This window comes from Aulonocara sp. 'chitande type north' Nkhata Bay, linkage group LG1 (genome assembly GCF_057382095.1).
Source record: "Aulonocara sp. 'chitande type north' Nkhata Bay isolate Kocher_YH1m ecotype deep benthic linkage group LG1, A_spYH_male_GT1.1, whole genome shotgun sequence".
NCBI lineage: Eukaryota > Metazoa > Chordata > Actinopteri > Cichliformes > Cichlidae > Aulonocara > Aulonocara sp. 'chitande type north' Nkhata Bay.
Genome location: NC_141344.1, coordinates 24,945,284 through 24,959,207, shown reverse-complemented (window position 1 = coordinate 24,959,207; position 13,924 = coordinate 24,945,284). Strand labels below are relative to the sequence as shown.

The 13,924-nt window shown below is 41.4% G+C and overlaps 1 protein-coding gene across 4 annotated transcripts in view; it reads right to left on the bottom strand.

The window, feature by feature from the left end:
• The window catches only part of rasa3 (RAS p21 protein activator 3), a 39,995-nt gene that overhangs the window by 17,948 nt on the left and 8,123 nt on the right, over positions 1–13,924 (bottom strand). For all 4 annotated transcript variants that reach the window (XM_086289973.1, XM_086289981.1, XM_086289989.1 and 1 more), the window contains exons 2-5: positions 8,503–8,620; positions 6,629–6,732; positions 4,606–4,700; positions 1,586–1,662 (exon numbers count right to left, since the gene is read on the bottom strand). In XM_086289973.1, coding sequence (XP_086146099.1) covers positions 1,586–1,662; positions 4,606–4,700; positions 6,629–6,732; positions 8,503–8,620 — 394 coding nt within the window. The remainder of the gene's footprint in view (positions 1–1,585; positions 1,663–4,605; positions 4,701–6,628; positions 6,733–8,502; positions 8,621–13,924) is intronic.

Here is a 13,924-nt window from a genome sequence, read left to right as displayed (position 1 = left end):
ACTGACAGGCAGCTTCCAGTTACTCCAGTCACGCTTGACCTCTCGGTTTGTGGTGTTGGTGCCTTTTGGAGCATTTATAATTAAATTACCTGACAAATGATATGGTTCGCTGTGTAGCTAATTATGACATGTTGTGAGGTTGGTTCTGGCTTGGCATTAATTAGCTGGTATCTGTTTCTGTGAAACCGACCTGCAGAGTGTACAGATACAGCTTACCAAACAAGCTTGTTTTTACTAGCTTATACGTCAACTCACCAACCTCTAGTTATTAAAAAAGTACACAAAATTAACATGCTGACACTGAGGCATTAAAATGCAGAGTTCAGAAACCAATGCATGATGTCATGGTGGCTATGTCTGTTTTTATATCCTACTTTCAGCTTTCAGCTCTACCTAATTCACAAGGACTTGCCACTGTTACATTTTTACACACTATGTCCTTCCTGATACAACTCCCAAGGGATTTGTGTCCCCTAGAGTCAAACTCAGGGCTATGGAGCCACTCTGTCTGACTTCATATAAATTCAGACAAGATAAGAAGAGATCTTAACTCTGGGAATACTCTAAAGTAATAAGACTAAAAACTTTGAAGCCTTCTTCTTATTTTGTTTATACTTTTGCAGTAATTTTAATAAAACGTAATACAGCCTACTGCTTCTGCTTCTTTTTTTGGGTGATAGTGGTTTCTTAAAATAGTTTAAACACCACTTGAATTGAGGAATTCATTCAGTATAAATCAGCAGGCTACACACTTACTTCATAGTTGTAGTCCTAAACCCTCAGGGGGTGTGGAGTTCAATCAGAAACATATCTGACTTTGTGTTTGAGGTATTCTGCTGTAAAATGAGTACTAACGTCTGCCAGCATGTCATGTTTTTCCCTTTGAGAGATGGGAAGGGGGTTTAAATTGATATAACCATCATCTGTGTTTTTGTGATTTATGGAAACTGAAACTAGCTATGTACTTGCTTTTAAAAAAAGCCCCCTGTGTGTAGCATCAAACAAAAACTACACAAGACAACAACGTGCTTAAAATGTAACTCTTAGTAAAAAACCCACACGGGACTCAACTCTGAAGACGTGAATGAAGCTGGGTCTCCAGTTTACAACACTTTAACGGTAAATTAATAATGGCTAAGACTTTTTTGCTTAATGGACAAGGCTCTCCCCGTCTCTGCCGTACACGTGTCTTTCTAGAGAAATCTGACTAGATGACCTGCTGCTTTCCACTCTAAGCTCCTTACCCACGATGTGCACTGGGAACAGAGCCACGCTGGCTCGTCATCAGCCTGTACTGCTACACGCTACAAAGGCTGAAAAACCAACAAGCGCACACAGTCGTAAGCGTAATAATTCATCCATGAGCACAATTATCATTATTCATCGCTTAAGTTTACCAGTCACATGTGAATACAGTCACATTTTCAAACAACAAAGGGCCATGTACAAAAAAAGTGTCTTTGTCACCGCCTGTTAGCACCATAGTGGTACAAAGAAAGATGGTATGGCAATGCGGGTAAAAAATGTACATTAAATCCAAGCATTTTTTGCGTGTTTACGTGTTTGTGTGTATGAGTGGCCTCACCGTGTGGCCAGTTTATGGCTGATGACGCCACTGTCCGTGATGACTTCACTCAGACGAAGCTCCAGGTGCACTTTTCCCTGCATGACACAAAAACAGAGACACCTGTTATTAGCCCATTGTTTGTCCACTGAGAACACAGCATAAAATTCAGCCCTCTGCAGATTTTTACCCTGATGTGTGTACAGGAAATACAGTTGGTTTGTGTAACAAGACAAATTTCTGCTAAATCTGAAACTGAAACCGACATGCAATCTGGTGCAAACTTGGTGTTTCTTAATCTTATCTAAGGCGTGAAACAGTTTCTCAGAATAGGACCGATCCATGGAGAGGGAGTTTCATTCAACACACACAGAAATACGGAGTAATTTATCTCTAATAAATCCCCACACAAAACAAAAACACACAATCATGAACAAGTGGAATTCCTTCAGTAACAGAGACACTGTGAAAATAGCTGAGCCTGAACATCATGCTGAAGTTATTCTTCCTCTGAAGTGATTGGATTAATGACATGATGACAGTGCAGCGATGCAGCTGTCTAGAAAAACTCCATTAATTAACAGCATCAGTATGCAAACCTACAGGCGTTGGCTCTTTCTGCACGATTCAAGCTGAGAGAACAAACACACGCACACTTTACACACACATGTGCACACAGGCAAAACAATGTGTCCTCTATTGAAAAGAGAAGAGAGACACTCTATCTTCCTACTTCATCTGATCCATCACATTCACTTTTCTCTCTCTTGTCTCATTCTCTCACACATCCTTCCTCTCCCCAGCTCCTCGCATGAATGTCTCTCTGTTTCAGACCACTGCTCTAGGGCTACACACACCCATCTGTCTGCAGATGTTACTGTTCACTGTTCACTGTGTCTCACACTCTGTGTGTGCATGTGTGTGGGTGAGTGACACTGCTGAATAGTGAATAGTAGAGAATACTGCACATGTAATAAATAAGTATGGTGGACAAGTGCTATAAAACGAAATCTGTACATATCATAACAACAAGTTGAAGACCCTACAATATTAAAACGAAAGAAACCCCAACAATCACACAACCCCTCTGCGAGCAAGCACTTGGTAAATGTGGGAAGGAAAAACTCCCTTTTAACAGGAAGTAACCTCCAGCAGAACCAAGCTCAAAGAGAGTCATCTGCCGCGACTGGCTGTGAGCGAGGGGAAAGAGGACAAAGCAACTGACAGACACATCAGTGGTAACAGAGAGACTGCAAACAGTGCTACACTGAACATTAAAACGACCCTTTCATACAGCGCTGTCCTTTAATCTTCCCGCAAACACTTCTTTTATCTTTGTCATACAAGATGAGTCAATGAAAACAAAAACCTGCAGTCCAAACATAAGCTCTCACATCTGTCAATCAGCTGACATTTAGCCATTAATTTCATTCATTCATGGCAAATAGAGAGCATAGAGTAATATTATAAAAGCTGCACGTTAACTCTTAGAGGTGAACAAATGTTTTTTATGTAGACACAGAGACGCAGGTGACTTTGACCCTCCAGTCTCAAATGTTTCAGGTGCACACACAGTCTGTTTGTTTGGGTTCTGCCCCAATTCAGACACAAACACACAGATGCACTACATCTATACATGGTGGAGGGAAGGTGTAATATTTAAAAGTTTTGATATGAGTACATTTAAAACACTTGTATTTCCGTACCAAAACAGTGCTGTTTAGTACCTTATCTTCAGGAATATGATTTTTAAGCAGGGCCCTTTTCCCTTAAACCAAACAGCTTATTAAAAGAGGATTTACTGTATGAATAAGTAAAGTGACACAAGTTCTTAACATTAGGTACCCTAATTGATATTAGATTAAGGACAGACCTAAGCTAGTGTTTGCCACTATAGCTCACAGGCAACCCATGTATCAAAAACTAGTGTCTGCTAATGTTGGCTAAAGGCAACTAATATTAGCTGAGGTGCCACTATAGCTCACCGGGTTGATCAGGTGACCCATGTACTGAAGGCTAATGTTTGAAAATGTCAGCTAATGTTAAAAAACTTCAGCTAGTGTTAGATAAAGTTAGCTAACATTAGCTGGGCTGTCAACACATAAAATGAAGACTGGTAAGTAATGTAAATTCATGTTTGCTAAGTTTAGCTTGAGGTACTGTTAGCGAAAGTTAGCTAACATTAGCTGGGGTACCACTGTGGCGCACCTGGTTGAGAAGGTGACCTTAGCCTAGTATTCAGTATTGAAGGCTAATCAGAATTGATTCTGATTAGCAAGCACTAGCTAATGTCAGCTAGCCTATTCTTTCAGGTGCTCTGTTATTCACAGGGGCGGTCGCCACAGCAGCAGGAACTACATATTTGATTTGTCAGATTTTTTACACCAGATCCCCTTCCTGATCCAAACCTACCAGAGATTTGTGTCTATACCTGGTCTCGAATTGGGGCTCTTTCATGTGCTGGGTTAAAATTTTAAGACTTTGAGACTTTAAGATTTTACCTGACAATGTGTTTGCCACCAAGTGTTTAGTTTATATTAAAAATCAAAAGGAATAAACTCACATCGAAACAACAGTGGCACCAACAAATAAAAGGAGGGTGATAATGAAGCAATGTGGGCTTACAATAATCTAATACAATGTCTTTTTTCACACTATGTTTTTTTGTGAAAATTTTCAAAGAAGCTTATCAGTGTACGGGGAACATGACTGTGCAGCTGTGTGATGGGATTAATGCTGTGAACTGTTAAATTTGCATTAAGTGGAGAAATTAGAAATGCTATTATAAGACTGACCCAAATAAAGGGTTTCTCTTACCAGTGATGATTTATGGTTTAGGTTTGCTTTGAATGTTGACTGACATTAAAAGTATTTAATGCCAGCTTTCAATTTTAACTGTACACATTTTTAGGGGAGATATAAAAACCCTTTAAAGCTGTAGAAAAAAACAACAACTAGAGATTGTACAAAAAGAGAGGAAGAGATGAAAAGTGCACACTTAGTTTTGTTATAAAAGTATGTCTCCGTGTCTTTGTACTGACCTGCACCTCTGAGTCAGCGCTGACAGGTTGTAGCTGGAACCAGGTGTCTTTCCCGTGATATTTCTGCAGGTCCTCTTTCTTCACGGCAACCTTGCCTACGCACATGTTAGCACACAAAGATAAATGAGCTGAAAAACACAACTCACTTCATGCATCCCAAAAAGCCTGCGTACTTCAGTGTGACGTAGATCGTGAATGCTTGACAAACTCTTACACAAATACTTACATGTCTGCTCATGTACTGTAAAACCACATGCCAATTGCTTTTTAATGCACACAGTCACCTGGCACAGAAATACAACAACGTGCATTTCAGTACCCTGGAAATGACTCCAGTCATTTCTTTTCTGAAATCAGTCAGAGCAGGGGTTTGCAACACCCACAGACATTAACACACATACCCACACACACATAAATTTTTCCATTTGTGTGTGTGGTGCTTGAGACCTCACACACACCCACGCTGCATATCCAAACCCACCAGTACACACTGACACACCCAATGATAGAAACATCCGCCCACACAAACAAACACACACCTTTGACACGTATTTGTAGCCAAAACATTGTTCTGCGATAAAGCAGTCATACCCACTATACAGATACACATATATGATGGTGTATATATATATATATATATATATATATATATATATATATATATATGCAGTTGTGGTCACAAGTTTACATACCATAATCGTGGGCATCAATGTTTCACGATAATTTGGGGGCTTTTAACGATTTGTTTGAACTGTAACGATCATGTTTGACTTTAGCTGGTAGTTTGTCTTTGCCAGCAATAAAGGATTTGTTTGACAGCACTCATTGGATTGATCAATACTGAGAACAATGGAAATGTCCAAGGAACTCAGTGAAGATCTAAGGAGAACTCAAGATTTACACAAGTTGGGAAGGTCTCTTGGAGTAATTTCCAAACAAGTGCAAATTCCAAGAACATCAGTTTAAAAACTGAATGTCAGTACAAGTTATTCTGATGTTTCACCTCAAAATCCAAACTGCCAACCTCAGATGAGAGGTTTTGGGCAGAAAAAAAATAACATTTTAAAAAGGAAATAATGCATCCTTAGCTGTTGCTGTAATTGATGGTGTTTGAAAAGGTGTCCCAACCCAGAACAGAGAGATCCTGGATCGTGGGAAAAACATCAATGAAACATCAATGAGTCTGTACGTTGCCATGGAGACAGACACTGGTACCTATTGATGGTTCTGTAGAAATAAGTATGAGAGACCAGTCGCCCACGATTGCAAATCAAAACACAGGAAGTGAAGCGTGGTTGAGTCTGCGGTAGGTGCTGGACTGGATCAGTGGGAGGGACGCTCTTGTTCCGCTCTGACTGGCTGTTTCCCTTTCATTTAACAGCTGATGTGCTGAGCATGGAAAAAGGTTAAGTCAGCTAAATGTCAGCTGTGACCTTCACTAAGGTGCTATTTTTGATTTTACACCCTCAGCACAAATGAATGGTTTCACCAGGTGCGTGCATCCACCTAAACAAACTTCCTTGCAAAAAGAATAACGACACCACCGCCATGCTTGCATCGTTCTGCATTATGCTCTCATGCAGCTGTTTTTGTTTATTTAAACCTGTAAAAATCTCGAGTTGTGACTCTGTCACTTATCTGGCTCTGCCTGCCTACGATGGAAGCGCCTAATCAGATACGGCTAACAATTTAACATCCAATCACAGGACAATGCCTAAAAACAGTGGGAGGTTTGAGTAAGAACAGTAAAAACCTGTGGTGAGTATATTTACCATGGCCCCCCACGCAACATATAACTTGTTTGTCTGTGTTTACACTTATACACTGAGCTGCTGCACTGAGGTTTGTCTCAGCATGCCTGCTCTGGGACAGAGGACAGAGAGCTCAACAGTTGAAGCAAAGGGTGGGTGGGTGGGGTGGGTTTCACACTACAGAATTTTGCCTTGGTTTCAGAATCGTTACGCCCGTAGCGAGAGGTGAAACGGTGAGGTTTTTTTATCGAGAGGAGCAGTTGCCTACTCACCGATACTGGAGTCCCTTCTGAAGACATCCCTGTCGAAAATGTAAAAGGAGAGGTGCCTGAAGCTACGCGGGATCTCGCAGTAGAAGTCCTCCCCGTAGAACGGACTGCAGGAGAGAAGAGAGGAACTGTGATCAGTCTGATAAAGCAAGCTGCACGACTAACACAGATGGCGAGATTTTGAAAGTTGAGAGAAGAAATTCAGGTCACATGTCTGCAACATGTTCTGGACAAAGAGATATAGCAAAATGCAGATTCAAGTCACGAATGCAATGAAAGGCTTTGGAATTATTCAAAGAAAAAATGATCGGATCTTTCATTATCGTGAGAAACTATTGGTTTAGATAGAGAAGTCATACTGAGAAAGACAGTGTGCAAGTTTTTCTTGGTATTGTGAATGCAGTGGGTTTCAGTACCACTGTACCCCTTTACAGCCTGTTGTGAACCATGCCATTTAAGTGGTGCTGCATTATCTTCGACACCAAATAACTGCCTTTTAATTCATTTATTTCATCTTTGTCTGGAAACAGCGTCATATTTTAAAGTAATACTTTCACTACTATAGCAGTATTTCAATGTAAAGTATTCTATGAAATACAAGATGTCGTGCTTGGAAAGTAACAAAGCAGCCTATCAAGTTTAAAGTGAGCTAATTGATGGACTGGTTGGTTAATCTGCAAACTATTCGTGCCTCCACAGTATTTTTCAGTGTTGTCTGAACTGGTGTGTCTTAGTTGGGGTAAGGTAAGGGTACATTCCCCTCTGTGTAAACATCACAGCCACATTTATTTTTCTTTCCTTGTTCAGCAGTGATTGATTTTGTCAATGAATCACATGAGACAATGAAAATAAAGCCCTCGCGGGCTAAGTACATTTCGACTCCATCGATTTAGTCTCTGCTTTCCCTCAAGTGTGAGCAACAGCGCAGATATCATAAAGTGAAAATAATAGTAGTTTATTGGTCTGAGGAACACCGTCTGTTTAGATGGCTCATTTTCTCCCTTGGCGTTGGTCGTATGTGAAGATGTGACAACCGTAATCCCACTCAGATGGTCTCAGTCTGATGCCAAAAAAATACAAATATTAGGACATCTTTCCTATATTTTATCTTGTTCTCCTGCCCTAGATGCATCTTGACAACAAGCAGACTGAATGTTTTCACGTCGTTTGTAGTGACGCGTTTCGGTTGGCTTGGAGTTTTCTCTGCGTGAACAGAAACCAAACCACAGGAAAAAGCTACAGATTACAAACTCATCCACTGGTTGAGACCAGAACAAACTATAGGTCATATATATGTCAAAACATCTTTAGGCCGTACTGAGGTTTTGCAGACATGTGACCACTAACCACATGTAACCATGTAAACGTCTGATATTTTAGATATGTAACAGTCATTGTGACAGTATAGGTTTAAGTTAACTAGTCACACAGGTCTGGAGACTGGTCTGCAACCGGCAACAACTGTCGCTAGGGACAAATGGACAATATTTCCTGAACGGCTGACTTAAAACTTTTTGTGATTTCTTTTGTGATGGACACTGCACAGCTACTCTCGGAGCTGTAGTGAAACTGTGCAGCAAACCTGGAAATGGAGGAGGTTCGCCTTCAAAATAAAAGTTGTGCCTTTTAAAACATGTTGTCTTTGAACCATCTCCACTATGGTGGACACGCTGACATCAGGTGAGACACCTCAATCGTTTTCCCTTTCCAGCTGCCATTTTTAATACTCTGGTGCTTCTTTTTGTTTAAATTCATGATCAGCTTTGCCTTTAGGTATTATTTAAATGTCGCAACTGCATATTTCTGTAACTACACACCAAAAAGTTTAGAAGCAAAGTTAAAAAGACAGAAGTAAAAATGGACAGGTGGGCCTGTACCAAAGTGACTTCTCCACAATCTTGGTCCTGAAGACTTCCTCTTGGTCCAGGTTGACTGTGCAGTAACAGTCCCTCATCTTGTTTGGCCCCGGGTACGGAGGGATGTTTTTTGCTTCTCCTGCACAATGAAAAGAACAAAGGAGGCATATTAAGTAGGAAAAAAACAATGTGTTTATTCAGGCTACAGGTCATTATTTATTAAAGAACTAGGAAAGCGTTGAAAAGAAACATTATGTAAAGTTTGTTGTTTTAGAGATGAGTGTATGAAGGAGGGAGGAGGGGTCCAGAGCTGGTACAGTGTCCCAACGCGCACTCTCATTGTCATTACCTAACCACATCCGACACCATGTATAATGAGCTTAGCTCTGCCAGGGCGGCTGTTTTTATGTGCAGATATATAAAACCGTGGCCTCAGAAAACAATGTGCGACATGTGAACGCCGTGTCCGCGAGCATGCCTGTGTCTGTGATGTAACATCTGTGAATGAATGAATCTGCGTGGGACACTTCCTGTATGTCAAACATGTGTGTCAGCACTCCCTTTAACAAAAATGTGATCCAGCCACCCACCGAGACACACAAACACACAAACCGGAGAGGTGGTACTCTGGTCCCGCAGGGCATATTTATTCTCATTTATGAAGACGTGCATCCACTTTAGCCATTACCCTCTTTACCCTGGGGGGGACTCACAGTGTTAACCATCATTGTGAACGTCTGCTTGAGTAACGCTTCATTGTCTGTGTGGTTATCTGACACTGCTAGCATACGCTGCTCTGTTATTTCTGGCTTTAAAACGTCTTCACAGTAAGAAGCATTAGTTTAAAGGGCGGGTGATGCTATTTGATAAATTGACACTTTCTCTTTAAGGCAGTACTTCTCTTTATCCACATTTCTGCCTTTTACATTACCTTACCTCATATTTAGCATGTCTCCTTATGTTTTTATCCTTTAAAGAGGATCCTATTAAAGATTTCTAGAGCCCCGATGAGGAACTCCTCCATCATCCTGCGTCACTTTGTATTTATCTTGGGAGTGAATCCACACATTAGGAACCACTGCCTTATCATATGATACATAACAATATAAACTTTGATTACATTTACTGCACCAGGAAACACATCAGAGATACTAAGCCAGAAATCTCCACTGCCGGGTTTCCGACCCTGCGGCTGACCCTAGGGGGGAGGGGAGAGAGTTGACATTTGACACCAAATAGCCGGGCGTGAAACTGCAAAGCAGATGGCTATCTTCAAATTATTTTTCCTGTTTGTCAGTATGGCTGCACATTAATGCAGCAGCCCCACTAAAGTTCCACTCAATCAGCCCTACCATAAATACTAAAACATAATTCCCCTGCTGGCATTATATAATCAAGACTTCCCGATAACCGCATCTTATCACAGAACCAGGAAGGTGGGGCAAGATGTTCCACATTTCCTTCAACGAATCCCACAAGGAAAATTCAAAACAATCAGTCAAATCAATGATTTGCTGACAATGCAAAACACAAGATGTGTCCTTTGAGCGTTTTCACAATGCGCTGTTGTTACTCCCACTCGTTTTTTGTAAAATAGATAGCAGGCAAGCAGCCAGCTGCAAGGAAGATACGATCTGGTGCCTCCACCTTCAGTCCGTGACGCTGGATAAACCTTAAACCCTCGCTGAGACAAACAAAGATGGTGAAGTGCACCCTGTGGGGTCTGTAATACAACACGGTGTTATGACTGCTTCTCTGGAGGCTGATTCGTGCACTGCGTGATTCGTGCACTCAACAATTCACAATAACAACATTCATTCACAAATTAAGACGACACCTGAGCTCTGGAACAGGACACACGCAGCACCGCTTTGACGTATTGATGCAAACTATACAGCTCCATCTGCCTTTCAAGATGATGTAACTGCCTCTCATCTCTGTCTTTATCCCTTTACTTCCTACTGTCATTAGAGCTCCCTTGCTTCCGCAGCTCTCATTTATTTTCTCATATTTACTTTATCGCCGTCCCGTAATCCTCCTCATTCACCCCGAGCACCCGAATTCCCTCCAATCTCCGTTTTCCACCTGCTTTCATTCACGAACTGCAAGATTGCAGATTGCACTCATCCTGGTGACCAGAAACATCATGGGATTACCACAGCGTTCCCAGTGAGCGTGCTTAAAGCGTGCAAATGTGTTTAATGACTCAACTTAGTAAAAACAAAAACAAAACCAGCACAGATTAAATCAATTTTTTTTAAATCAGTCTTGAGATAATTCAAGGGGTTAAAAGTTTCAAATCATGAGGTCTTACAAGTAGCTTGTAAACAGTGTTGTTGTTTTTTTACAGTAAAGTTAGTAACTTTACATAGATGACTCAATATAAGCAGGGCAAAGTCTCATTTTTATTTTTAAGTTCCCACAATAACCGACAGGATGTGCAAAATGATTTTGGTGACACTACTCTGCCCAAATTGCATGTTTTTGCAGTATCTAAGTGTTGCACTTTGTAAACAGACTGTGCAAAGTGATCTAACAGCGCGTCTTTCCAGCGCTAGATGGTGGGTAACAACCATTTTAATCAAAATGATGCAGTAAGTGGAGAACTGAAATCGTCCCACAGCAGCTAAACCACCAAAGATATATCATCCACTTTCAACTATTTATGGTTATTCTGGACAGAAGCTGCCAACACCTTTTGAATCTGATTGTGGGTTGAAAGATTGAAATGATGGTTTGAAGCTATATGTAATATGTGGACTGTATATGTAGACAATCTGGGAACATTAGGTAAAAACACAAAACTTAATCGCTTGTGCGGTCAAGTGATTTAGAATAGAGTTTAATGTTCATACAAATTAGAAACAGCATAATGGGGGTGTTGACACCTATGAGTTCAACATAAAGAATATAGTTCTACGACTGCCAATGTGTCGCATCTCCTGCACATATTCAGGTCAGGTGATTACTGAAGCCTCTAAATGCAGCTGTTGTGATTTGGCGCTATATAACTAAAACTAAATTGAACTGAATTTAATTAAATGAAGGCAAGTTCGAAGTGTTCCTCATACAGCCATCTGAAACTGGCACCAAAAGTGAGTTAATAATATTTTAGTGTGAAAACGCACATCTTTTTAAGTTGGCATAAAAAACTGTTTTCGACGCACTTTAGCTAGCTAGCTAGCTTACTAAGCTTACTAGCTTCACTTTGGTAATATTCCAATGAAAGTTGGAGCCAGTCTAAAGGTGTGATTCTAGGATTTGCAAGCTTAGCTACCTGCACATTGGCTTCATTTTCCAGACCCTGATTGATTAGTAGAGCCTACACATTCCTGAGGAGCAGCCTGTCAGATTAAACATGATACAACCACCAGTCTCTAGAAAAAAAGCGTCCACTCCTGGACTGGTTAGCGAGTGGCTGCTGAGAGAAATCGGTCACAGTGAGGGTGGTCACTAGCAGATTGTCACAGTCACCCATAGTTTACATGGAAGACGCTGGCTTGTCTGCAAACGCTCACTAACTACTAGCCAAGCAGTAGCATAATTTGAAAAACTGTGTTGCAAACCTGAAACTGAGAAGACCTTGCTTCAAAGTAAAAAGGTGTGCCTCGATGCAAAATCCAACATGCTTCACAAGGCACAACTTCTACTTTGAAGGTGAACTGGCAGTTTCACTATAGTTCTGGGTCTTGGCTCATTCATGGTCTTCCATGAAAAACATGACAACCACGACAATCCACTAGTGAACAAAGCAATCTGAGGTTTTCCCCAACAGGAAATACACATTTTTACCCAGCAACCTGTGGTTGCCAGGGAACAATGGCCAGTCTCCAGGCCTCTGTGGCAGGAGCTTGAGCAATCGACTTCAGAGCAACTTCCTCCAACCTCGAGCAAACACTCCCCAACTGTTTGTCAGATGGTCGGGAACCAGTCTCTATCCCTTTGTGACTGGCGCTTTTATCACTTGATCCTACGCTGTCACACCCATAATGTCCAAACCTAGCATCTCATGATTAGCGGTCACTCGACTTCAACATCTCGATACTTAACACTGTGCAAGCAAGCAAACACACAACATCAGAATCAAGCTTGAAGAAGAATCTTCTTGATTTCCCACCTTCGGCCTTGCATACTGAACAGCTGCGTTACTGTGCAATTTACAAGCTAAAATAAAGGCAGCTACAATAAAGGATCACAGTGTTTCCATGCTGTGCTTTACTGAGGAACTAAATGAAACTGGCTGCTGCCTCAATGCTCAGAAAATGATCGTATGCTCTATAAAGACGACATGATCTGTAGTAAATACGCCAAACCATCTGTCTTTACCACAATTAGAAGTACAGTGTGACAGTTTCCTGTTCAGGAGAGGAAGAAGCGATGGACCGTTTTATTTATCTGGATGATGACCAGGAGAGTTTGTCAGCCTGAGAGTGGAGCATACAAACTCCACTTTTAGATATTTGTGTGTATATGTTTGATGGCGAGTGAGTGAGCCTGTTACAAAAGAAAAGATAAGCCTCTTCAGTAACCTGCCATTCATCATGTTAGATTAAAGACTTTATTATAAAACCAGAGTCTGTAATCCACTGTCTCAGCCTGCCTATCATTTTCTTCCTTTTATCCCTTTTCTCTTTTGGTCTGAAGCCTCCTTTGTTTGCGTTTTTATCAGTGCAGGACTTGTCTTTCACGCCTGCTTTCGTTTTCCCTTTCAAGATACTTTAACCTGATTTCACTTTCCCTACATCTCATGCTGCTTCCTTTTTTTTTTTCATCTGTTCATTTTTCAACTTCTCCAGAGCTGTGTGCGCGTGTGTGTGTGTGTTCTCTCGCGATTCATAATAAGCAGAAAATATGGAAAGAAAACCAACAACAACAGCAGTTTTTGTTTTCTTTTCATCAAGCATCACCGCAGCTGCCCTTGGAGAATATCCTGCCCTAGTATCTGAGCAAAACAAGCAAACACACACACACACACACACTTTGCACGTGTTTCTGTGTGCACGCAAAACAGGGGGAGGCACTGAGCTGAGATGACAGGAGAAGAGTGAACAGCCGAATGAGACACTTAAAAAGAAACTTTACATCCCTGCAGAGGAAAGAAAAAAAAACAACGGAAGAAATGAGGAAACGGAAGTCGGCGAAGCCAAAGCGATGGATGCAGCGAATGTTCGGCTTTCTCCTTCTGTCGACCGGTTTCAGTCGGCCACGCTGTGGCGTACAGTTACAGACGCACCGCTCGGCTCGTTATTCTAATCCCCTCTGACACGAACACACTCGAGGATACACAGGCGCGAATGCTTTGAGTCGCCGTGGGCTCAAGTAGCAGGCCTGGGAAACGCAGGCTTTAAGAAAAGGAAGGGTGTGTGTGTGTGTGTGGGGGGGGGTTGTTACTGAGAAAAATACAAGCAGTGTACTCAATCAAGGGGGAGAGACGAGGAAGACT